Source organism: Ochotona princeps, chromosome 3 (assembly GCF_030435755.1).
Source record: "Ochotona princeps isolate mOchPri1 chromosome 3, mOchPri1.hap1, whole genome shotgun sequence".
Taxonomy (NCBI): Eukaryota; Metazoa; Chordata; class Mammalia; order Lagomorpha; family Ochotonidae; genus Ochotona; species Ochotona princeps.
Genome location: NC_080834.1, coordinates 50,839,238 through 50,866,410, shown reverse-complemented (window position 1 = coordinate 50,866,410; position 27,173 = coordinate 50,839,238). Strand labels below are relative to the sequence as shown.

General features: G+C 38.1%; 2 protein-coding genes across 2 annotated transcripts in view; one reads left to right on the top strand and one right to left on the bottom strand.

Annotated features, from left to right (window-relative positions):
* The window catches only part of LIPI (lipase I), a 46,908-nt gene extending 39,451 nt beyond the window's left edge, over positions 1–7,457 (bottom strand). The window contains exon 1 of the mRNA XM_004588654.3: positions 7,359–7,457. Coding sequence (XP_004588711.3) covers positions 7,359–7,404 — 46 coding nt within the window. The 5' untranslated portion in view covers positions 7,405–7,457. The remainder of the gene's footprint in view (positions 1–7,358) is intronic.
* A 7,129-nt stretch (positions 7,458–14,586) lies between these two features.
* On the top strand, positions 14,587–26,176 carry RBM11 (RNA binding motif protein 11). Its single transcript, XM_058661760.1, has 5 exons — positions 14,587–14,698; positions 19,292–19,454; positions 21,114–21,186; positions 22,091–22,187; positions 24,831–26,176. The coding sequence occupies exons 1-5, from the start codon at positions 14,603–14,605 to the stop codon at positions 25,113–25,115; spliced, it is 714 nt and encodes a 237-aa protein (XP_058517743.1). The 5' UTR covers positions 14,587–14,602; the 3' UTR covers positions 25,116–26,176.
* The last annotated feature ends 997 nt before the right edge of the window (positions 26,177–27,173 follow it).

The following is a 27,173-nucleotide window of genomic DNA, read 5'->3' as shown; positions in this document are numbered from 1 at the left end:
ATGATAAATGAAAATAAACCAGCCACAGAAGGGCAAAACTGAACTATAAGAAGTCTGGGGGAAAAAGACAATTAAAAGGGATTAATGGTTTGTATAGCTATTATGATGTGACTTTGATGCCTACTTCTTAGGTCAGGCTTCCTAAGTTTAAATTCCAGCTCTTCTTCCAATTCCTGCCTTCTGCTAATGTGAGCATGTGGTGCCCCAAGTATTTGCAGCCCTGGTACTCACTTAAGAGCTCCAGATTGAATTTCAGGTTCCTTGCTTCATCCTACCCTAACTGTGGCTATTGTGCCATTTGAGAAGCAAATCAGTAGATGGAAGATTTTTCTCTTACTCTCTCTCTCTGTCATGCATATCAAGTAAATTTTAAAGTTATAAAAAGTAGAGTGAAAACTTTTCATTTTTATGCAAAAATTTGAAATGCAGAATTCATAAGGTGTGTTTTCTGTGAGCATTTGAAAGACATATCACATGATTCTGTTTACATAATAGATATAATGCTATCAGAGTTTGAGATAATAAATAGAATGGTGATTGCCAGGTCCTAGGTAAATTGGAAAAGAACTGGAGACCATTTTTCCTGGTGACATAAGACAGACCCTGCAAAAAAGGGCAAATATCATATGTTTTCTCTGATTTAGAGCAACTAAGATTTGGAGTGCAGAAACTGAATGTGTGAGAGTTATGTTGACATGTTATAACCTGACAATCATCTATAGCTCTTGGCCACATTTCTGTAAAACAATGAATGGTATTTCTAATTTACTTGTTGAGCACTATATTTAGCAGAGTATTCAGATTGTCGTTATAAAGTAAATTGAAATTATACTGTCACAAAATTTAGAATAAAAAACAGAAAAAAAAAGGAGGTGGGAGGGATCAAAGAAAGGATCCTTACGTTCTGAAAATTTTATGTTTGAAATGCATAAAATCTGTTCCCTTCTGTTCTCTTCCCCTCTCTTTTCTCCCTTCCCTTCTTTTCCTTCTTTTCTCCTCCCCTTCCATCCCCTTCCCTTGCATTTCCTTCACTTTCTTTGCATCCCCTTCCCTTTCCTTTCTTTCCCTGTCCCAGGAGAGATGGCCTGTGCCGTGGGCAGGAAGAAATCCAAGCGCCACATGGGTAGGGGTCCTCAGAGCCCTGCCTGGATTAGCATGGGTCCTTAGGCCCAGCTGGAGGAGAGCCTTGGGGCTTAGGTGCCTGAGCTGAATGTGGTCTGGGCAATGACTGGCGTGACCGGGATAATCAACCCAAGGCTAGGAAGGCCATGAGACATATGTGTGCTGTTGCCAGTGACTGCCCCTGAAGCCACTCAGTTGGGAGGCGCATTTGGTTCTCAGGGAACTAATAGTAGGTGGCCAGTATTTCCATGTCCAGCTAGTTTCTAACACATTGTGATGTGTGATCTTAAGGACCAGACAGTGTGTGTGTGAGTCCTGACATGTACATGTTTGCAGGTTAGGTAAACTTGTGTTTTAGGCTCTAGAAAAAAAAGGAAAGAATTTACCCAGTTGCACTTGGAAGGTAAGTCTGCCTACACCAGTGAGCCAATCAGAGACCTCACATACCTCTTCAAAAGGCAAAAATAATCCAGCAACTTCTCAGCATGATTTGCATCATGTGGGAAAATGAGACATTGGTACTAACTCAAAATGCTCCAACCCATGAGATGAACCCTTTAGATGAGATAGGGAGAGATTTCTGTACACGAATACAAGGCTGTGTCCCTAACCAGCTGTAAGTAGATAAAGAAAGTGGCAGGAATCTGCAGCCTTCAACAAACCTCAGTTCAGTTTAAGGATCAGAAATTTCTGACGGGGAAGTGAAATGGAATAGGTAAGTGGCTATCTTAAGGTCAGGAGTTGATTGCAATCCTTTTCACTTCTCTGTCAGTCAAATGAGCCCGTCCCCAAGATATACTTCTCTCCTGGGACCTGGAAGTAATATCAGGTAACCCCCCCCCCCGTTCCAAACTCATAAACACCTAGCAATTAGAAGGAGTGCTCTCTCTCTCTCTCTCTCTCTCTCTCTCTCTCTCTCTCTCTCTCTCTCTTCCCATGGACAAAGAATGCAAAGATTTAAAACATGGAATCAAGCCAGCACATGTCAACCTAATATGTCCATCACCCTGATTATTCTGTAGATCCAGATCCATCCCACTAAGCTGCATTAAAGACTAGCCCAACATGCTGTAGCACCTCAGCTCTTCAAGGCTTGTACTGGATCCCTACTTGTGTGCTGGGAGAAGGGTCAGAGGATAGTCCGGGGGCATGGACCCCTACCACTCATGTGGGAAATGTAGCTCCTGGCTACTGGTTTTGTACTGGCCTAGCCCTTTAAAAAAGATAACAATTTTAATGAAAAAGAAATACACAAACTCAGTTCACTTTACAGTAATAAAATATTCTAAAATGCATAAACAGTATTTTTAAAAATTATTTATTTACTTTGACATTCAGAGTTAGAGAAGGTGAGATGGAGAGAAACCTTCCACTCACTTTGTCAATTCCCCAGGTGGCCGCAATGGCCACCGCTGGGCCAGGCCAAAATCAGAAGACAGGAGCTCCAAGTAGGTCTCCCATAATGATGAAACAGACCCAAATACAAAGCTCATCTTCTGCTTTCCAAGACCATTAGCAAGGAGCTGAATCAGAAGCCAAACAGTCAATACACAAATTGGCACTTTTTGGGGATGCTGAAATCCCCAGTGATATCCATAATTTGCTAAAATATCTTCATTAAATTAGAAAGTGTAAGGTATCTGCTTTATTTTTAACATTTCAACTGAGAAACAAATACAATACGATGCAATCATAAGAATGGAGACATTATTTTGCATCTTGTATAAAACTACCTTAAAAACAAAGAAAGCACCAGAAAAATAATCCAATCAGAGGTTTTCATATAAATATGAAAACATTAACAACTTGCTTCATATCAGCAAAATAAACATAAAATATAACAAGAAAGTATTCAAAGTACCAGGAAATGAATATCATACAATATTTTAAAAATTTATTTTATGTCTTTTCAAGACCCGTAATCTTCCCTTTTACGAACTTCTCTCCACCTTAAGTAAGTTTTGTTTTGTTTTGCTTTGTTTTGTTTTGTTTTGTTTTTTGAAGTCACCATAAAGGTACAGTATTTCTGGCGTGTGTGTTAGGTGGTTAAGTCCGCTTCACACTCAGCTTCCTGATAGCATGCATGCTGGGGGGCAGTAGATGATGTCTCAGTTATTTGTACCCCTGCTGCTAGTGTGTGACACCCATGTTGAGTTCTGGACTCCTGGCTTCAGGCTTTAACTGTTGCAGACATTTGGAGAGTGAAGCAGTGACTAAGGATATCACTCCATTTGTCCCTCTTTCTCTTTCAAATATAAAGTGAAAATAAATAAATGTATAAACACACACATATGCATTTTTTAACAATATGCCGTTTCTACCCCAGATCAAACTGACTACTCTCAACCAGTCTTGCTAGTATAGGACTACCGAAGGATATGTGATTCAAAAAGATCCTTAAAGGATTCTTTTGGGCTCCTCACCTTTGGTGGGAGGACAACTTTCTCCTTTAGAGATCTCTAGCTTTTCTTTACAAAGCACATCCTGAAACTAGTCACTTTTAAGTACTTAAAAATAGCATTATTTGATGCAAACTTTTCAGTTACATGACATAATAATTTCTGTGGTTTTTTAAGCCATCTTATATCATATTCCTGCAATTTTCAAGTTAACCAACTCTCTAAAATGAAAAAAAAAACCAACTTTAGGATTTTAAAACCTATTCAAAAACAAGATAAACTTTTAAAAGGGGAGAGAAGGGCCAACACGGTCGCTCAACTGGCTAATCCTCACCTGCAAGCACCAGAACATCATATGCACACAGGTTTGTGATCTGACTGCTTCACTTCAGATCCAACTCCAAGTTTATGGCCTAGGAAAGCAGTGGAGGATGGCGCAGGTCCTCGGGTTACTGCACCCCTGTGGAAGGTTCCTGGCTTCTGGCTTCAAATCAGCTCAGCTCTGGCTATTGTGGCAATTTGGGGAATTAAACAGTAGATGAAAAATATTTCTTTGTCCTCTCCTTCTTTCTGTCCTCTCCTTTCAAGTAAAAATAAATATTTAAAACAAAAAGAGGGGAAGATAAAACAGGAGGAGGAAATTCACTAGGGAGAAGAGAGGAGATGGTAAAAAAGATAAGAAGAAAAAAGTCCATAAAAGATAAGCACTTTCCAATACCTGAAAACATTTACAGAGGTATTGAGCAGACTGAACAAGCGCTGAGATATACTACGATTCAGAATGGATGAGTTAATATTGTGAAATAAATTCTGACTATTTGATAGCTTCAATGCAGTTCTAAATCGTTCGTAATGAAGCATCTTGAAGAATAAAAGTATACAACAAAAATGAATGATGTTTTGAAGAAAATAAGAAACATGATTGAAATTTCGCATATATATAAATCAGTTAAACAGAATCTCATTGGACCCAGCAGCGTGGCCTAGCGGCTAAAGTCCTCGCCTTCAACGCACCAGGGATCCCAATGGGTGCCGGTTCTACTCCCGGCAGCTCCACTTCCCATCCAACTCCCTGCTTGTGGCCTGGGAGAGCAGTTGAGGACAGCCCAAAGCTTTGGGATCCTGCACCCGTGTGGGAGACCTGCAGCAAGTTCCTGACTCCTGGCTCCGGATCAGCACAGCACCAGCCATTGTACTCACTTGGGGAGTGAATCATCAGACGGAAGATCTTTCTCTCTCTCTCTCTCCTCATCTCTATATATCTGACTTTGCAATAAACATAAATAAATCTTTAAAAAAAGAGTCTCATTATACTGGATCAAGAATTAATATCTTCATGAAACCAAACACACATGGTTACCAATATTTTTACCATAACTAAAGCAATAAAAAGCAATCAATGCCCAAGAATTTTTAAATAAGCAATGTTAGGAAATTATTTGCCTTTTGTGATGTTGGAACATTTCATGTAAGGGTAAAATTCAATGAACTTGAACCTTAGATGAAGGAATGAATTTTAGCATAAAAAAGGTGGAAATAATTTAAGTATGAAGCTGATTTCATACCACAGAAATCAAAACCCCATAGAACTAGCCAGAAGACAAAAAGACCATTGAATGTTTACATTATAGAGTATAAAAGAAAATAATATTTATGAGGATTATATATATATATATGCGAAATAATTTGAAGCAAACGTCCACTGAGCTCCAAGTGAATGATATTAATATTTCCTAGAATAAAATATGTTGCATGTGTTCCACAGACTTTCTGAAGCCCTCATAGTGCACATACAGACATTTATTCTAATAGAATTGATAGGATCTGAACCTAACTTAGGTATAGCTAGAGGGTATAATGTTATTAGAATAGATCTTTTTTCCATTTGTTGGTTTTCTATACTGCATTTCAATATCTTCCTAGCTTTCAAGATGTAAAACATCCCTCTCATAGTTTTATTAACAGGAAATATAATTTAAATATACTTCACCTAGTTAAAAACAAAACTGGCAAAGTAATGTTACCATCAGAAAAGATGAATATATCTGGCACAGAAAGATCAGAAGTAGTTGTTTAATTCTGTAGGAAAAAGAACAGATTGAGTGTCTGTACTAGACAGGTAAATTCATCCTGACTACGAATTTAGCAGTAAGGGCCTGATACATGATTTCATTGCCAACTATGTAGGAAGATAAGGATGCCAACAGTTATCTCCAAAGAGAAGTATACTGGGCAAGAATGCTGTAAGTCTTGTTAGGTTTCAATTTACAGAAGCAGTAAAAGCATTGACGTTATCAAAAAACACTATGGGGAAATTAAGCACAACCCTTCTTAATCCAGTTTTATCTCTCACATGTTTCTCCCTTATAGCTTTAATGGCTGTTAAAATGAGAACAGATAGTTCAAAACAGCCCACCGGCTTGGACATGAACCGTGCCCTCGAAATGGACAGAAATGACTGCAGTACCTGGGGCACCTTTCAAACATAACTTCTGCCTGGGATACAAATTCACCTCTTATCTCCAAAAGTCATTTTCCTCATCTTTAAATACAAGGAGCAAAAACAAATACTCGCATGCTATCATTAATACACTTTGATACAATTTCATCCTCAGTCAGCTTGGGAAGGGATTGGGACAAATCCGGCCCAATCAAGAAATGAGAGGCTCCAAAAGAGATACTAAATTTACGAGTCCTAACACATTCTGCAGAGATTTCACAAATACTCACATGAAAACAGAAGATATAACCTTCATTTCAACTTGACATTTTGTGATTACTCTAGTGTACATTCAGGAACGTTTTCAGAAACAGACATTGTGGCTCACTGAGTTAACCTGCAACTTGAAAACCTTACATCCCATATAGGAGTTTGTGGTTTTAACCTGAATTACACTGTGATTACAATCTCATTTTTGGCTACCATGTCTGGGAGGCAGTGGGTGATGGTGCAAATAATTGAATTCTTGTCACCCGCAGGGCAAACCCAAATGACATCCTTGGCTACCGGCTTCAACCTGGTCACATCATACCGTAGTGGTGTTTTGGGGGGTGAGCAGTGAATGGAAGATCTCTCTCACATCCTTTCTCTCTGTGTCTCACCATCTCACTCTCCAGTACTTTGTCTTTTAAGTAAATGAATCTTACACCTGCCCCCCAAAAAAGAATGTCTTAAAAGTCAAAATTTGAAATACATAAAAAAGTCTACATTCACAAACCCCCTAGAGATGACTATTCAGCTTGAATTTTAAGCTTGCTACTGTTTCTTTTATTAGTATAATAAAGAGGAACAAGTGGTTCTCCTTTATTACTCAAGTAGTGAATGATATTACTAAAATTAGTAAACTTGATTACTATAAACCAGGAAAAGGGTTTACTTATTTCCATAAAGCCATTTGTGTTTTTGTTATCCTAAATGTGAAAAAAATTTGTAGTGTGTGCTAATTTTCTTGAATTTGCAGTTGATCATTTACCCATGTACGAATTTTCTTCAAGAAAAACGTATTTGGAAAAAATGAAAGTGAAATAGAACACTTTAAGTCAGGGTTTCCAAACATAGAATGAATTTATTTTTCTAAATTTTCTTTCTCTTGAGTGTTTCTATTTAATCTCTATTTAAGTCACGTGTTGTTGTTTTTTTTTTTTTTAATTTTCTCTTTACTAACTATCTGGAAAGTAAAAACAAAGACAAAATTTCAATTGACCAAACACATGCATACACACACACACTTCATGAATCTGTTTCTTACACGATGTTACAGCTTTTTATATATCATTAAACCATACCAACTGAATTATGCAAGATTTGTAAAAGTAAATCATTAATGAGTCTCTTACCAAATCTTACCCAGCACATCAAACAGAGAAAAACGTACACTCTCATTTGGAATCTGGTAGAAGGGAACAGACACTGGTTCACTACAACAAGCAATTCTGTAACTCAGGGCTTCCTCTTGGGCAAGCTGGAAAGAGTCTTGCAGTTTCCGGATAAAAGCTGCCTGGCTTTTGCTCCTCCTTCTTTGTCAAAAAAGGTGAGGTGGTTTCAACATTTGGCTTGTGGTTGTTAGAAGGGTTTTTAAGTTGAAGACTTAGGAATAAGTCACAAACCTGCAGTTGCAGGAGTTGAATTTAAGGGAATGGAAAAGCTAATTATATCTCTCTTTATTCCTTCTAACCTCAGAATTTCAGATGTGGTTAGGAAGCATAAATATCTTTGTTGAAAGCTTGGAGAAGATATGTCGTTAAAAAATGCTAGAAATGGAAAGAGTCAAAAAGGTGGTTGTTAATGTTTCACTTTGATTACAAACTGTCTTTATATACCATCAAATCAATAATGGGATCCGATGGCATCCAGCTGTCCAGGGTAAGGTTTGGGGTTTTCATGTTTATATCTCTTTGCATCCATAACACAGAGGCTATTTTGAGATTCAAAATTGTAGTCTAAGGCTGAAATTGTCAATAGAAATAAAATCTTAATGTCATTTTTAAAATTATTAAAAGCATATCGATATGCTTACTTCTTTTTTTTTTCCCTTCCAGCAATCAATTTCAGTAAGCAAGGAAAATTTTAAAATAGCGCCAAGTACATGGATTGTAAGTATAAAAATTGATGTTTTTCTTAGAAGAGTCAAGTTTCAGTAGCATTACAAAATGCAGGTAGAACAGAAATGTTTCACTTCTATCATAGATCATCAGAAATTAATATCAATTCTTGGGGGTATTTCAGATGTCCACAAACAAAACAAGATACTGACTTAAAATTATGAAAATGTAACTGATGGTGAAACATCTTTGTTTTGCCTTCTTTGATATCTGTGGTTTTATATGAGACTTCACGTTTAAGAGGGGGTCATTGTTATAATTTGCATAGAGACCACAAGTAATCTAGGTTCTTAAGTTTATACTTACTAAATCAAATCATAAATCTTTGGTATTTGACATATAATTTATCTGTGCTTTTTCTGTGACATTATGTTCTTGTAGATTACTTTAATTTTAACCGTTTTAATGAGCTCTTATTGAAAAATTTGAACATCCTATTTCACAGTATAATGTATATATGGTTTCAAAATCATAAATTATATTTCCTTAATATGTATTTTACTATCAAAATGAAAAAAATGAGGTTTTAATTGCTACTGCACTAAATAGATATCACAAAATTTTATAGAAATGCCAATAATTTAGTAAATGTTATTTACTTATGTTTTTATTTAGTCTTGGTTGAATATACATATAATAAAAGATTACATACGTCAAGCCTCGGGGGCAGTGACTAAGGTGCAGCTTGGAACACCTCCATCCCCATGACAGTTCCTAGGTTCAAGTGCTGGCTGTGATCATAATCCCAGCTCCTTCTACTGCACACCATGACAGGCGGCAGGTGGTGGCTCATGCCATTAAGCCCTGCAACCCACACGAGGCCCTGCCTTGAATCCGCAGTACCTGTCTTGGGACCAGCCCAGTCCCAGCTGTTGCCACATTTGAAGAGAGGCTCAACAGATGGAAAATTTAGGCTCTGTGTGACTTTCTCTACTTCTCTCTCACACATGCGTTCTTCATCTCTGCCAATCTACCGCCAGACGCTAAAAATAACATAAGTGTGCCATTTTTATTAAAACATATTTCAACACAATCTTTAACAATATGGAAAAAAATGTTTACTAATCTTATGATATGACTCAACGATTACCAATGTAAGCTTTCCTACAGAAATCTAATATATTTTTCTACAGAAATATTGAAAGTACTTTTCTACACATGCAAAAGCCTTAGCTATGGCATAGTTCACACATACATAAAGCTATACAAGTATGTTATTCCAAGCATTCTTATAACATCCAGAAAATGAAATCAATATGGATGTTAAACAATGGATGATTAGGCTAATTACACACATAATGTAGATAAAACTTAATTACATAGATAGATATTCATTGGTATAGGTAGCCTCCATCACAGTTTTAGTAAGGAAAGGGCAAGCCAAAAAATAATACTATATACATTATAGTTGTTTTCCTAAAATATATATATATTTTTAAATATTTTTATTGCATTTTTAAAATTAATTTATACATTAATTACATTGTATTTCATAGGTACTGGGATTTTCCCCACCCCTCCCCAAACCCTCCCACCATGGTGGATTCCTCCACCTTGTTGCATAACCACAGCTCAAGTTCATTTGGGATTCCCTCATTGCCAGCATATAACAAACATATAGTCCAGCGTCCCATTGTCCAGTCAAGTTCAATACCTTCTCAGGGAGACCCCCTCTGGTCTGAAGGCAGAGCCAGCAGAGTATCATCCCGCTCTCTCAAAAGCTCCAACATACCATCAGCAGCAATCCAGGTACAATGAGGCAGGTGCAGAGTCCACTGATTGACATAGTTCATCAGAGTCTCCCCTTGCCCAGTGGTTCGCTGTCAACATATAGCTGAGGTGGTTGGTTGATCTACTCCATCTTCCATCTTTTCTTGGTTAATGTTCTGTTTCCTCCATTTTGATTGAAGGGATCCCCAAAGAGACTTTGAGGTGTTCCCAGATCAGTTTCCTATATGTATTAGCAAGCACAGTGCTCGACTCAGTCCGTCACCCCATCAGCTGGTGGTTGCAACCGCTGGGACTGACCCTACAAATAAGCGCAGGAAGCATGGAGGAAAACAACCCAGGAGAGGCTATGGAAAGTGTCCCACTGGCATACATCTGGCTCGGGTTGAGGGCGGACCTGGCTGAGTCGGTTCGCGTCATCCACTGGCAAGTCTGAGCGCTGGAGCTGTGTGGGGGTCTGGCCAGGTTCGGTTGCGATAAACACAGTACACAACACAAAATGCCAAGGCGAGGCTGCCTGTGCCTGTTAGGAACGCAGCACCCAACCAGCACACATCCCACTGGTTTAGGTGAGGGTCGAGTGTGTGATGGGCAGAGCCGGGATGGACTGCAATACTCATTGGTTCCGGTGGAGGTCAGGGTTGAGAATAGATCCTAAAATATATTGTACCTGTAATTTCAAGTTTAGGTGACTTTCTTCCAAAATATTTATCTCTGTATAATAGATGTAGATTTATTTTTAATTTTTATTTTCTTGATAATTTCTTGCATTCTAAATATAGTTTATAATAAACATTGGACACGTCTAAAATAATACTGAAATAGTGGGTTTATTTAGGAAAAATATGATGAGGAAAGTCAAAATGTGGCAAAATGAGGTAATTGTTTAAAAGCATTCATCAGCCTTTTAAAAATAACTGTCCAAGATCCATCATTTGTTTATTCATTGTTCCAATGTTTACTAAGCAGCTATGACATTACAGGCATAGAATTGGGGATACCATGTAGAGATGTGCATTTACTCAAATTGTGTTGTACCTACAATTACCTCATTAAATATTACAGACATACAGACAAGTCAAAGAGTGTGCTAGGTCCTGAAATATATTTATCCTATTGTAATTCTCAGTGAGGAGGACTTCACAAAAATATACATAAGGAGCTAGAGAACCATGCAGGTAAGGAAGCCAACTCATGTAGACTGCGGAATTCAGGAAAGCACTCCAAGGTATGCTGCCTTATAAGTAACAATATGGAGTAAGTATCAGCTGAACAGAGAGAGAAGCAGCTCTCAGTGTGTGTGTGTGTGTGTGTGTGTGTGTGTGTGTGTGTGTGCGTTTGCATGTGTGTTCATGCAGATATTATGCATATGATCTACATTTCGATTCTTCAAGTTTGATTTTTGTTCTTTAGGATAGCTGTTGCTCTTTGTGGTATCTTGTGTTTTCAGATGAACTTTTGAATCATTTTTTCTGTTTCTGAGAAGAATGCTGTTAGGATTTAGATTGGGATATTTTAATGTGTTGATACAATGTGTTTTTTTAAAGATTTATTTATTTTTTATTAGCAAAACAAATATACTGAGAAAAGGAGAGACAAAGAAAATGAGCTTCCATCAATGGATTCACTCCGCAAGTCAGCACAATGAACGGAGCTAAGCTTATCTGAAACCAGGAGCCAGGAGCCTCTTCTGGGTCTCCCTTTTGGGTTCAGGGTCCCAAGGCTTTGGGCCGTCCTCAACTGCATTCCCAGGCCACAAGCATGGAGCCGGATGGGAAGTAGAGCAAACCGGCACCCATATAGAGTGCACACGCAGGGTGAGGACTTTAGCCACTAAGTGTTTGTTCCAGGCCCTAGGTGATCATACAATTTATAAGACATTCTGGCATGAAGGGAGAGAATAGCCTATTTTTATCGTGTGGTGACCACATAACTCATAAAACCTTACAGGTAAATACGTTCCAATAAATGTTTAAACATTTTAGCTACTTCTGAATTTATTATCATGCATGCATTCAGCATACATTAGGAGAAACACTATAATCACATTAGAAAATGAAGTATTGAGGCCAAAGTTTGAGCAAAACAGCCAACTGCATAAGCTTTCAGAACTCATTACTTTGAAGGATACTTTAAAATTACAATCAGCATAAACTTATCCACAACCAAAAAGAGACCATAATAATGCATATTCCTAGAAAAAGAATGATTAACTTTTAAATATTGCATTATGATTATACATATATAAAAGTAACTATTTACAAAATAAAGGTATTTCACAAGCACAGTAATATATATGGACTGATATTTTACAATGAACCTGAGGATACAGTTTCTCAGCTCAGCAGTTTCTTAAGGATGGTTTAGTGGGAAATATGCTAGTTTGCATTAGACTGATGAGGTAAATGACACCAAATGTATCAAGAGTTCTACATATGTGAGATACTTGCATGTATTCATTGATTGCATCACCATACACTTTTGTGTGTGTACAATTTTCTAGCTTCCTTAACTCCTTGTTCTGCTACAGCAATTACGCTAATGAGGTTGGAAATGAAAAGGAACAAGGAGTTGCATGGTCATACCAAATAAAAACAACATCTGAGGTCGCAGACAAATTGCTTATTTGTATGTATAGATGTTCTGTCTTTTCTTCCACGTAGGGTTTTACACTTAGTTTTATTTCCCAAGGATTAATGGCTGTGGCTATCACAGTATAAGTAGCCAGAAAATAGCTGCTGAGTGAAATAATTGTTTTTAGCCCAAGCAATTCTGAAGAAACAGAACCAGAATTCCAAAGAGAAATTATTCAATGTCATAAAAGTAGGTAATATCATAATTCAACAGAAATTAGACTTCCCAACACATGTTCCTTTTGACTAAAACAGTACTTTTCTGGTCCATCAACCAAGTTGAAACTAATTTTCTTTTTTGCATTTTTAATAATATAAAAAGATCAGATTGTTTGCATTGCATAGCTAAACCTTCAGGACGACAGTCACACTGTCCTTGTGGCCTGCTGCCCATCCCCCATGTCTCCTGCTCTCCCTCTCCTCAGTGATGCATGCACAGACAGAATCCACTTGCTGGTCACAGGCTTGGTTTTCCACCAATCATGAGAGTCAACAACCAAAAGAAAGACCACAGGACCAAATTTCCACTGAAGTGGGAGCATAGCCTAAAACACAATCATATCCCCAAGTGATCATTTCACCCCTTCACTTTTTGGTGTGTTCTATGATAGCCGCACAAATCTTATTTGTAATTTTGAAATTAGCTTATTTCACTAAGCATACTGGTTTCTAGTTGGTCCATTTTATTGTGAAAGACAGGATATTTATTTATTTATTTTTTATTTTTTTGGTGGCTGAGTAGTATCCTCAGTGTACCAACCTGAAGGCCACATGATGTTCTTAGTACTCATATGACACAGGAGTATTTCAAGTATCTCAAATTTCCAATAGAAAACTAAGTTAACAGTTACTATCAAATTACTGAGATTCTAAGTTTTCTTTGATGTTTCATTTAATTATCTTTATTGATTTTAAGATTTATCAAAACAAAAAATCCTCTCCAGAAAGGAAAGAACTTTTTTTTTAAAAGCTCTATTTATTTGAGACAGTCTCACAGAAAAAGTTAGAAAGAGATCTTCCATCTGCTGTTTCACTCCCCCAGGTGATGAGAGCATGCAGCGCTTGGCTAAGGCAAAGCCAGGGCCTTTGTCCAGGTCTCCCACTGGGGCCAGCTGTTGGTTTTTTCAGCGCATTAGCAGGAGCTGAGGGACAGGTACCCATATGGGATGTATTGTTTCAGGCAGCAGCTTTACTGACTAAGCTGCACATGCCAGTCCCCCAAACCAACGTTTAACTCCAGTACAAATATGCATAGCTTAATTGCCAGGAAAATGTTACATCCTGTTACAATCTGGCATTTTTGCTTCAGTCACAAAACTCTGCTGCACTTTTTCTGATATTCCTTGGCCTAGCCTGCCTTATGGAGTCCACCTAAAACTTCCTGTTATTGTCAAAGCTTCCTGTGTAAACTTTATTTCTACTACTCTCTTAAATCTACATCATTTCATTTTTACAGATTTTAAAAAACTTTTATTTATTTTTATTGGAAAGGCAGATATACAGAGAGAAGAGACAGATCTGGCCTTTGGTTCACTACCCAGGTGGCCACAACAGCAGAAGCTGAGCCAATCCGAAGCCAGGAGCCTGGAGTTTCTTTCTAGGCTCCCATGCTGGGATGCAGGATCCCAAGGCTTTGGGTCGTCCCTGACTGTTTCCCCAGGCCACAAGCAGTAGAGCAGCCGGGAAATGAATCGCCCCCCCAATATGGGATCCCGGCGGTTGCAACGCGAGAATGTAGCCAGGCCCCAGAATGTATTTTATCAATAATTCTATTATAAAATGTTCATGATTTATTTCTTTGCTGTGAAGACAAAACTAATCTTGTCTCATCAGCCTAGGAGGTTTTCTGGTGAGGTTGCCACGAGTGTATCTTAAATCTTATCCGTACAGTTTTGATTTAAAACGTTGGTTAAATAAATTAAAAATCAATTAGTGTCCAAGGCTTGGCGCGTTCCCCTGACTCACCGATCCGCCATAGGAGTGAGCGGCCGTGCGCCCCTGGAGGCGTGCCCAGCCGTGCCGCTCCGCCCAGGGCGCGCTCGTCACCGGCTCGGCCCCCTCCGCCGGCCGAGGGGCGGGGTCTTGGCGCCTCATCCATCCCCGGGCCCTGACCGGACGATGTTCCCTGCTCAGGAGGAGGCCGATAGGACGGTGTTTGTGGGCAATTTAGAGGCTCGAGTGCGGGAAGAGATTCTTTACGAGCTGTTCCTCCAGGTACCGTCCGCGGGAAGTGGGCACCGAAGGGGCGGGGCGCACCTGCACCACCGGGAGACCGACTCCTACCCGCCCCCTCCTGTGCTTGGCTGTGATTTAGCTTAGAGCGATCCCCCATCCTGTCTTCACCACATCCCCGCTGTGGAACGCTGGTGGTGGGCCTCCAACCCCCAGCCCTGGGCCCCCGAGTTGCACTGGGACAAGACAGAAAGCAGCTCTGACATGGTCTTCCTTCAAGGTAAAAAGCACCCGTATTCCCCACCTCCGTAAAACGGGAGGCGTTTCATACATTAGTCATTGCCTAGGCCCTTTTATCGGGGCATATTTTTATTGTAGCCTGATAAATGAGTTTTTTGATGGTGAGGCAGCCAATTTGTCATGGCTCTGAGCAATGGATTCCTTGGCCAAGGCCCTGGCGGTTTCATACATAAAGGCCTGGGGAAACTTATATGGAGACCGCCTAGTTGCAGGGTTAGACCCCCAGAGTCCTGTAGACACACTTACCTATTGTATACCCCCAGGTCTCGCAAAAAAAGGAGGGTTTAGGTTAATGATCCAAAATTGCAGGGCAAAAAGTAAATTCAGATCTGGACACACAAATTCAGCACACACTCCTGATCATCCTCACAAGAGAATCAACATTAATCACCCTGGTTGACGATCAAGAGTGCGTAATTCTAGCTTGATTGTGAGCTCTGAAGTCAGTAATGTCACTTTGGACCAATTTCTTCCAATGTCAAATGAGAGCACTAACATTGAAAATATGCTGCTGGTGAGCATGCATGAGCCAGTCTGAGTGAAATAGCCAGGAACTCTGAGCCTGTCACCTTTGTCACCACCAACAAGAGCAGGTGGAGTTTCCCTTATCTGACATGTTTGAGATCCTATGATGTTTTTGAGCCCGGATTCTACAAAAGGGGAGGAGGAGTGCTTTTGCTTAACAAATTGAGCTTCACAATTCAAAAAATATGAAATTGGAAATACTCTGGAAATGCGAATGTTGGATTTACAGATTAATGGTGCTCAATTTGTATCATTGATAATAACACAGACATCAATGGGAATCAAGATTCTGATTTCCTCTGATCAGAATAAGGGAAAATTCCAGTAGAGCTTGCTGCAGCTCTAACTTTCTGGAGTACCAGAGGATTGTGTACCAAAGGGAAAGGTTTTTGCATTAGCTTTGAAACGACCTCTAGAAATTTTAGTAACATTCCTCCCAACACATACCGACACAAGAATTACATGAGTTGGACTAATGCATACAATTTGATAGAGAGAATTCTCTAGGAACGTAATATTTCCTCTCCTGGATGTAAGACATTTTATTATTAAAAATAGATTGTTTAAGTCTCTTTATGTTTATCCTTCTAACATACTAACATTTTAACCTTGACTTTTATGAAAAAAGAAAAAAAAGAAACCTCTTAAAGTTCTTTTTTTAAAATTGAACATCAGTTGAAACCTATTACTGTAAACAAAGTAAAAATTTTTAGTTTTTTTTTTCCTAAAAGGCTTTTCATGTTGGGTCTCCAAAAAAGGAGAGAGGTCATACTGCTGATTTGGTGGTTTCATATCAAATCTATATTTGTAGTCAGTAAAGGTTAAATACAATCAGTTGTGTAGATCTACAGCCTACCTATGTATTGCCTTCCCATTTCTTATAATCTCCACCTAAACAAAATTTAAATCACATATAATAGGGAAGGAAATAACATATAATGGATCAGGAAATAATTACATGTTGAAGTATTTGTTTAAGTAAGGTATCATACAGAAAGGTTTAAAACTAGCAAAACCCAGCTGTCTCACAAAAGTTTTTTTTTTTCATTTTGTGTGAATATGATTGCTGCTGTAAACAAATCTTGTTGAGTTATATATTTACATATACATGGGCTTTTTAAATTTAGTATTTATTTGCAAGGCAGTGAGACCACACATCTCCCATGAGCGGGTTCATATCCCCAAACTCCCACAACAGCCAGGGCTGGCCCCTGTGGCAGATGGGAGCTAGGAACTCAATCCAGGTCTACTGTGTGGGTGCAGGCACGGCAGACTTGGACCTGGCACCTGCTGCCTCCCAAAGGGCACAATAGCAGGAAGGTGCAGTTGGATGTACAGCCTGGACTGAATCCCAAGAACTCTAATACGAGAGCTTCACATTTCCAGTGGCCTCCTGAATTTTGTCATTTTAAAAAGATTGTTCATCTATTTGAAAGGCAGAGTTACAGAGAGAGACAGGAAGAGACAGAGGTCTTTCATCCACAGGTTCACTTTCAAAATGGCTGCGACCCTAGGCACCTAGAACTCCATATAGATCCCTCATGTAAGAAACAAGGGCCCAAGCACTTGAGCCACCTTCCAGTTCTTTTCTAGATACATTAGCAAGAGAGCTGGTCCAGAAGTGGAGCAGCCAAGACCTGAATCAGCATTCCTATGGAATGCCTGTGTTGCAGGCCACATCTTAACCTAATGAGACACAATTCTGGTCCCATTGAATTTTACCATTTTGGGATATTCAAACTGATTTATAACCAATTTAAAATAATTTATCCCTGTAATTTACCTTTGTAAATCAATATGCTTCATATCAGTGGTAGGGTTTGAGGGGAAGTAGCAGGGTTTGCAGCTCTACTTCCAATTCCCACTTCCTATTAATACAGACCCTGGGAGGCAGTAATGAATGGTTCCAGTGCTTGAACCCTAGCAGCCACCTGGCATGTCCGGTTTGATTCCTGACTCCTGGAACTCAGCCTGACCCCTGCCTTTTACAGGCATTTGGACAGTGAACCAACAAATGGAGGCTCTCTCTACTCCTCTCCTCTCCTTTTCTCTCTCTTTTCCCTCCTCTTCCATTTCCCATTCTTTCTCCCTTTCATTCTGCTTCAGCCTTTCTCTCCCTCACCCCCAACCCCACCTGTCAATGAAAGAAAATTTATAATTGTTCCTTTATACCTGCCTTTTATTGGCTTCCTTCAAATGTGGATATACTGTTTGAAGAGAGAAACTCATATTTATAATCAATGTAATTTTTTTTAAACATTTGTTATTATTGGAAAGCCGGATATACAGAGAGGAGGAGAGACAGAGAGGAAGATCTTCCATCCAATGTTTCACTCCCCAAGTGAGCCACAACTGGCCGGTGCGCACCAATCCAATGCCTGGAACCTGGAACTGAAGCTGGGTCTCCCACGTGGGTGCAGGGTCCCAAAGCCTTGGGCCGTCCTTGACTGCTTTCCCAGGCCACAAGCAGGGAGCTGGATGGGAAGTGGAGCTGCCAGGATTAGAACCGGCGCCCATATGGGATCCGGGGCGTTCAAGGTGAGGACTTTTAGCTGCTAGGCCACGCCATCGGGCCCAATCAATGTAATTTTAATTTTAAGCCTGGAGTACAGGTTTAGAGGGTACAGATAACTGTTCCATTTCAAGTATGTTGAGTTTGAAGTACTGGCACACCCAGCTGAAATATCTGCTTGTTGAAGTCAGAAAGATGGATGAGTTAGTCCCTGGAGAGGCATAGAGACTGTTATTATTATTTCTTTTTTTAGTTTAAAAACGTTTATCCACCTCTACAACTTAAACACTGTTACATGCTGTGTTTAGGTCTTTGTAAGTGATTCTGCTCTTATGCTGCTGATGTAATATTTTTCCCAGTTAAATGAACACTTCTCTACAGTATTAGGCTTTTCTGTCAATACATGCTGAATATTGATAAATTATGATATTTTAACCCATTGTAATTGTACACCAAGAACTGTATCCATTTATTCGAATTAAAGTCAAATGTTTCACTCTTTTTAATCATAACTGCTTGAAATCTTAAACATATTAAAATAGTTTTGTTTTGAGATTATTTTCCAAAGAGGATTATTACATCAAAATATATGATAGATTTAGCTTCTCTGATAAAGTTGTTTTTATATCTTCTGGCAAAAAAATTAAATGGAATATGATATAGTTTTGCCAGGAGTTTTTCAAGGATAAATAATATTGGTTCATCATTCCATTTTATTTTTGTATTAAACATGCTACCTGAGGAGCTAGATTGGACTATGGGATGTTGGGCTCTATGTTTGGTTTATGCTTGCAAAGAGGGAACCTCAACTGTACTTGATCAGTGGATATGCAACAAGTTGGAATATTCCACATGGGGGGAGGGCGGGGGAGGGGTGGGGTAATTCCCAGTTCCAACGAAACTGTATCACATAATACAATGTAATCAATGAATAAAAAAAAAAACATGCTACCATATTTGGAGACAGAGAAGTATTTTAATCTCAGATTTAAAGGTACTTGAAATTATTTTGATTAACCCTGATAATAGTATAGCATGGCTTCCCTTTTACAATTTTGATTGATCACCTAGACTTTCATTCTTAATACCATAGATGTTTCTTTGATGAACCTGAAAATACAATGAAGTATAAGAAAGTGTGATGATTATTACTAGGAAGATACATATTGACAAAAATTCATAAAACTATTACTAATGGACTGTTTTGGGTATGAAGTTGAATTCACTTGATTTGTCTGACTGTAAGACAAAAAAAAATCTTTAGCTTTATGAGAAAATAATGTTCAAGTTTCTTACAGGCTGGGCCACTAACCAAAGTGACTATATGCAAAGACAGAGAAGGAAAGCCAAAGTCTTTTGGATTTGTCTGCTTTAAACACCCTGAATCAGTGTCTTATGCCATAGCATTGCTGAATGGAATTCGCTTATATGGAAGGCCAATTAACGTACAGTATCGATTTGGTAGGTACTATCAATGCTGAATCTTCAACGGTGTGTAATGATTGCTGCTGTTCTCAAAAGTTGGGCATTTTTGCTTTCCATAAGATACCAACGCCCAACAAAAAAATCATTCTGTGGTCATTCACTGTTAGAGTTTCCCTGAATACATACTATTACATAATTTTATAATGGTGTGTGACATATTATAAATTCATGTATGTACTTCATAATACTACATAGTTAATATTGTAAATACTTTTCTACAACTATATAATGTCTTATAGATTAAAATTTACAATGTTGTATTTTAGTATCAGCCAGCAAGTAGCTTTGATGGCTGCTCTTGGCTGCTATAAATTGAACATATGTAAATGATCTAGGATTTGCAACTCTAGCGTTTATATAAAAAGACTGCTGATAGTTTGTGTCTGTTAATGTATGATATGAAATGTCTAGTATCTGGAAAATAAGGTAGATGTATGATTCCATCTTCTGCGGAAGCAGTCCTATACCTGTTACCCAAAGGCAGCAGTAAAAACATCTGTTGCCTGAATGGCCTGACGTGAGTGGTCTCAGACACCTGCTCCTGAACACATGGCAGGACCTGATCATCTGTAGCACATGACCTGACCATGTTATAGGGAAACCGACTCTTTAACATCTGGGGAGAGTGATAACAGTCCCTCTAGTGCCTTGTAATACTTATGCCATCTACCCTCAACAGTCCTGGCTTATTTACATATTTCATTCACTTACTTATCATTACTCGTGCTATATTACAACAAAACAAAGCACATGTGAGAACAATAAAAACAATGCTTTCTGCAAAAAAAAAAAAAAGTGCTTTCCTTTGCCTAAAAAAAAACCCGATTCCATCATGCTGTCTGGTACTGACTGGTTAATTCAAATGGGCTGGTAGTAATCAGGACATACTATATTCTAATCCGTCCTCTAAAAATGGAATTGGTTTCTGCGCATGCAGTGTAGAGAATTCAGACCTGCACTATAGACAAGTAATACAGGTTTTCACCACCGTTATGCCATATGGGTAACATGCCTACTCCATGTATCTCATATTCATATAGACCAGATTATCATAAATCTTGTGGACTCTTATAATAGTCCACTATTTTGCATAAAATTTGATTATAATCAATTCATTTATAGAAATAGAAACAATATGAAAGCACTAGTTGAGAAATCGAATATGCATGCATCTTTTGTTAATTTTAAATCAATCCTATATCCTAAATGATTTCATTTAGTTAGTTAGTTTTTTTTTTTTTAAAGATTTATTCATTTTATTACAGCCAGATATACACAGAGGAGGAGAGACAGAGAGGAAGATCTTCCATCCGATGATTCACTCCCCAAGTGAGCCGCAACGGGCCGATGCGCGCCGATCCGAAGCCGGGAACCTGGAACCTCTTCCGGGTCTCCCACGCGGGTGCAGTGTCCCAATGCATTGGGCCGTCCTCAACTGCTTTCCCAGGCCACAAGCAGGGAGCTGGATGGGAAGTGGAGCTGCCGGGACCAGAACCGGCACCCATATGGGATCCCGGGGCTTTCAAGGCGAGGACCTTAGCCGCTAGGCCACGCCGCCGGGCCCTAGTTAGTTAGTTTTCTGTTATAATACCAAAAATCTCACCACAAAATGTCCTATTTTTTTGTCTTTTAAAGGAAGTTCACGCTCTTCTGAACCAGCTAACCAAAGTTTTGAGAACTGTGCTAAGATAAGTTCACACAGCTACAGGTACTTTAAAAATGCATTTTCTAATAAAGGTAAAACAAATTAATATATTGATATATATCCTGAGCTATTGTAAAGCTTTACTATTTAGATATTGGATAAGATTAAGGAATTCATTGTTTTCTGAACTCATGAAAAATGACAGAAAAAACCTGGGTTTCAAGTTCATCCTCAATATTTTCAGCAGTAAGTGTGAGAGATTTACAGTCATTGTGTTCTTTATAGTTTCTCATATGCTTTTCATAGCTACCAAATCACTTAAGCATACAAGGTCTTACTGTGATGGATTATAGAAATACTTTTATCCATATCTTACATTGGAGTACATCCATACAGATGCAAATGTTAATCAGTTCTCAAGGTCACAGAGATGATGCCATGCTAGCCTTGAAACTAAGCCTTCTGATACTAGGCTGTTAAACTATTCACTATTTTTAGAGCTCCTCTGTGCATTTTCAGAATATTATAGACATTTGTAAAGCCTGATTTCTGGAAGCAATATTAACTTCAAAGGATTCTGTCTGGTAAACCAGAGAAGATCAGTGTCCCCTTAGTGATTCTTAATGATTCACTTTTCTCTACTGATAGCTAGTATTCATTATTTTAATACAAATGCAGTACTGTCTAACATTTCCCCCATCAAATGTGGCTGTTAATATTAAGATTCCAGTATCCAGTAATTAGGTAAATAATCCAAATATTGTTATGTTGGCATCTTATCAATGTAATGTGTTTGTATGTTACATCAAAGTTATTTAATCTTAAATAAATGCTCTTGGAGAGACTCTTTATATATAATAAAAACTGTCTCTACTTGGACAGAGGAAAGGTTATTTTCTCCAGAGAAAATGATACTTGTACTTAGGAGTTTTAAGATTGTGTTGCTTCTTCTTTTACTTGCGTAAAGGAGTGAAGAAACGCTGGGCAGATCATCCTTTACGGTGCCATTCTTCCCGATCAGCAATGCTGCTGTGCCTCAAGAGCCCGTTTTCTTTCAAAACATGGTAAGTTTGATATACCTTTGATCTAGTACATAATGTGGTGCAAACTCTGGTGAACACCATCACTATTTATAACATCTGATACTCAAATCTTCATCTACCACGAACGTGAATGATGCCCCAACACTGTGTTTCAGTGGTGCACTGCTTTACACACTCACTTCCTTCCCAAGACACAATACCTCACCGGACGGCCAGTGCATCAGTGGCAACGGGGCAGATGGTGGGGATTCTACATTGTAGTGCAAGTGATACTTGAGAGTTCTCATTTCAATGACTGCTCTAAAAGATGGCTTTAGAATTTAATAATTCAATATTATTGAAATCTTTTTACATTTTACCATCAACCAAAATGGACTGCTATTGGACATGAATTATTTAAAACAAATATATATATATTTTAACTAATGGCAAAATTGTGTCACCAGTTGTCAATTGAACTTAAAAAGAATCTCAAAAATTGGTTGTGGTTTGAAAAAACAATTCAAAAACAAGTTTACTTATTTTTAAAATTTTATACGTGTGTATATAAAAAGCTGAGGGAGGGACAGAGACAGACAGAGAGAGACAAAGAGAGAGAAAGAGAGAGAGAGATCCAGAGATAGGGGAAGAGAGACAACCAGAGAAAGAGAAAGAAAAATAGAGCACACCAGAGAGAAGGGGAGAGCTTCCATCTGCCAGCTCCTTCCTCGAATGCCACAACAGCCTGGCTAGATCAAAGCCAGGAACCAGGAACTCAATTCGGGGGTTCTAAGGTACACTAAACAGGAACCTGGACAGAAAGCATACGGTAGGCAGAACTCAGAACATCCACCAGGAAAGGAATGTGTGTATCATAGTACCTGCCTAAGGAAATTTTATTTATTTATTTATTTGTAGTATTTTCCATGATACAATATAGGGATTCCTCTCCACACTTCCTCTCTTCCATTCTTACCCTGCTCTTCCACTGTTTTCTCTTAATATTATAATTATAGTATAGTCCTTCGGCAAATCTCACAATTACAACCTTCTGCTGTTTAAGTGTATCATGGCATTGTATGTATAGACAATGGTGTAAAAGCTGGGATTTTACTGTCAAGGTATATTAAACAGTTTCATTGGGAATAGAGTTACATGCAATGTATCTTCACTTCCCAGTATGCTAATCTCCATTATACAGCTCATTTGTGAGAGTATATGTGTCTATATATATATATATATATATATATATAGACATATATGTGTGTGTGTGTATATATATTTATCTTGTATTTTATATGAAAGTTGCCTTATTTCAGAGAATGAAGTCATAATAAGGTTTCTTGTTAAGCAAGAACTTTCTTCTTTTTTATTTTTGCTTCAGCTCTTCATTTTATAGATAAGAGTTTTAAAATTTTTAATGCTGTTTTCAGTTTTTAAGCAATTTTCCTGGTAAAACAATAGTTTACCTTTTGGGTATTTTGAATTACAATAAAATCTAATAAGCAGACAGTTTTTTTTAGATAGACATTTTTAGATAGACATTTTTTAGATAGACATTTTCGACCTGAAACTTGTTACTGACTTCTTCCTAGCATTTTGTACTTTTCAGTAGAAAAGAGGGAATTTTCCTGGAATTAAACTTTTGGTCTACTTTGAATAGTTAGAAATTTGATGTAAGAGCTTATTTTTGGGAAAAGAAAGTACCCCTGTCGCTTTAACAGGCAATAACAATGTTGTACTGATATGGGACCATGTATACACTTTTGAGGTTGAGGGGTTTTTTTTGAAAAAGAAAGATTTATTCATTTTATTACAGCCAGATATACACAGAGGAAGAGAGACAGAGAGGAAGATCTTCCGTCCGATGATTCACGCCCCAAGTGAGCCACAACGGGCCGGTGCACGCCAATCCGAAGCCGGGAACCAGGAACCCCTTCCGGGTCTCCCACGTGGGTGCAGGGTCCCAACGCATTGGGCTGTCCTCAACTGCTTTCCCAGGCCACAAGCAGGGAGCTGGATGGGAAGTGGAGCTGCCAGGATTAGAACTGGCGCCCATGTGGGATCCCGGGGCGTTCAAGGCGAGGACTTTAGCCGTTAGGGCACGCCGCCGGACCCGAGGTTGAGTTTTTAATTCTTACATAATTTTAGTTCATTCAAATTAAAATTTTTAAAACGTATCTTCAGTTCAGTTGCTAGAAGTTATTTAAGTAAATTTAAAACAAGTTTGACATATTTATATAATTCTCAGCTGCAACTCTCATTTAATGTTTAACCAATTTTTAACATCCAAAGTGTGATGTGCTATACATATTAAAATATATACCAGACTTGAAGACAAAATAAGTAAATGAAAAATTTAAAAATAATTATTATATTATAATTTCATATCGGTTACATATTAAAATGACTGTTTAATGCTTCCTTTTACTGTTGTTTTATAGCTAATGGAACTTTTCAAACTATGGATATGGATATATATTTTTTCAAATATTTCTGCTAGGGCTAATCTATATTGGATTAAGCTGCTCACTATGTTGAATCTTTATGTTAACTACTTAAGGAAACTTCCACATCACTACCGTGCAAAATTAGATGCTGGTTTACTTGTAGCTGTCTAACCTATGTGATGTGTCGAGTTTGTTTTTGGATTTGTTTTGGTAGATGGATGTCTTCTTTTCGCAGCAATGGTATGTGCACAACCCAGTGCCTCCGCTTCCTTACTGTGAGATGACAGCTCCGCTTCCTAGTACTGCCTCGGTGTCTCCCTGTCCAGATCGTGCCGCAGACCTGGAGGCTGGCCCCAGCTCTTACGAATGGACCCCTCAGCAACCAAGTGACTCTGACCTTTACCAGATGAATAAACGAAAGAGGCAAAAGCAAACGAGTGATAGCGACAGCAGCACAGAAAATAGAGGAAGTGAATTCAGCCAGAAGTTCCGGAAGTGTAAGAAAAAGAAAAAATATTAGTATTACCATAAAATGAGCTTTATCAACCCTCATCTTAGTTCTCACAATATTCTACCAAATAACCAATTTCATGGATGTCTTTGTCATTATTTTTAAATAAATAGCAATGTGACATATCCAAAAGACTATTCAACATTTTCCCTGAATGTCTAAAGATTTCTGAAGACAATGTGATGGATTACATTTTGTATTTGATGTGATTTTTGACCTATTATCAACAAGGAATATACTTTGCAACATTTTTAGTGTGGATGATAAAAATTTACTGAACTATTATCCAGAAGATGCTTAAAGTACACTTGCAAACATGGAACTGTCCTTCATAAATTGTCATATAAAATACTCAGCTACAAATCTATTGAAAATAGCTGTGGGTCAGTGGATTTTCTGCCAAACAAAAGCATATATTTAAAAGTCACATGTTGTTTCTTATGGAGATAGAATAATCAGATTGTTCCTTTTGCTAAAAATGCTTCATTTTTAAGTTTAAGTGTGTTGTTTCTGAGCCTTCATTTCCTTTCGCCTTTTTTCTTCATTGAACTGGGACATCAAACTATTACACCACAGGAGACATAACTAGCACAGGATTAGCTTTTACATCATTCTCTTTTCACATGGCTTTATATAGACAGGCATATATGTCTCTTCTTAATAATTGTATACCATTGAAATTAGCTGAGTCATATTTATATTGACTTGTCCTGCAAGGACAATTTAACAAAATATACTTAAGATTTAAAACTTGACAGTGAATATGTAAATGGAATAGTGCTGTTCCATTAATGTGTGATTATTTAATAATTTGTCCAAATTATTTCTCAGTTCCTGCTTGTTTATTTTAAAAGATAAACAAAATGCATCTAAATTTAACAATTATTGTTGACACTCACTGTAAACTGAAATGAGGAAAATCATGTTTACTAAAGCTGATTGCGTCATGAGGCTAACAACCAAGTACTGTTGAAAAACTATGGTTAAGTGTTTCTTCTCATGTTTCATAATACTTTGTAAGTGTTTATTATTTAAAGGGACGTTTTAAACAAATGGAATAAATGAGTTTAATTCTTATAAAAATACAGCATAGTTGTATTGAAACAAATATTAGTTTCTTCTAATTTGATCATGATAGAAAGTTAAATTCTACTTTATGCAACTTTTGTGTATAAGAATTTAAGTTGGAGGAGAATGTTTTTTGTGTTTTTTAAAGATGTATTTATTTGTATTGGAAAGTCAGATTTACAAAGAGAAGAAAAGACAGAGAGAGATGATTTCAGCATACTGTTGTAACATAATGATGACAGGAAGCACAAAGTGTGATATGAGTGAATGTGAGTCTCCATCTCTCAAGAAAGTAAAGCCTTGGAGCAGCAGAGAAGAGCTGAAAGTTCAACAGCTTTTTGCGCTAAGTCTCTGCTGTTCTCAACAGTTTTCAGTACTGCTCTTTCCCTTTCATTTCAAGGTATTTCAGCTCATAGTAAAATGGTCTGGGACCAGTCTGTATAATTTCATCACCTTAGCAATATAGGGTCCTGGGATATAGGAAGAAAAGCAAAGTAGTGTTTACTGTTGTGTAACTAACATCTCAATGAGAGGCAGCAGGTGTTGGCCTGTAAGGTTGGCGATTCTGATGTGGTTTCTGGCTGTTAATTCTGACCTGGTCCAATCTCTGTCTCTTTGACTTTAAAGTAAAATTAAAACTAAATATATAGAAGAGCCGCCTTAGGAGAGGTCATCCATGGGGCTGTATGAGGTCAAGAACACTGTAAACAGATGAATCAGCAGATGTTATCAAAAAAGCCAGTTTCCCATGAGGAAAACCAGAGTGACTAATGGAATCGATTAAGGGAAAGAAGACATTTTAAGAGAATGACAACATCAGACTTCATTGTGAAAACTTTAACACGTATATACACTTAGGGAGCTTTGTGAATGGGAACATGTAGTGAGGCTGAACATGTAGTGAGATCATTGAAATTTTGCAGACAAGGGAAGTGGCTGCTTGGATGTAAGTAATAAAACTGCAAGTATAAGAAGCTTTCATGTTCTGAATGTAGTTTG

What these genes read in the sequence shown, in the direction of transcription:
- RBM11 (XM_058661760.1), top strand. Translation starts at nt 14,603, where the DNA reads ATGTTCCCTGCTCAGGAGGAGGCCGATAGGACGGTGTTTGTGGGCAAT. An exon ending in TTTACGAGCTGTTCCTCCAG is followed by an intron (nt 14,699 to 19,291) that starts GTACCGTCCGCG and finishes AGTTTCTTACAG; the next exon opens with GCTGGGCCACTAACCAAAGT. An exon ending in ATAAGTTCACACAGCTACAG is followed by an intron (nt 21,187 to 22,090) that starts GTACTTTAAAAA and finishes ACTTGCGTAAAG; the next exon opens with GAGTGAAGAAACGCTGGGCA.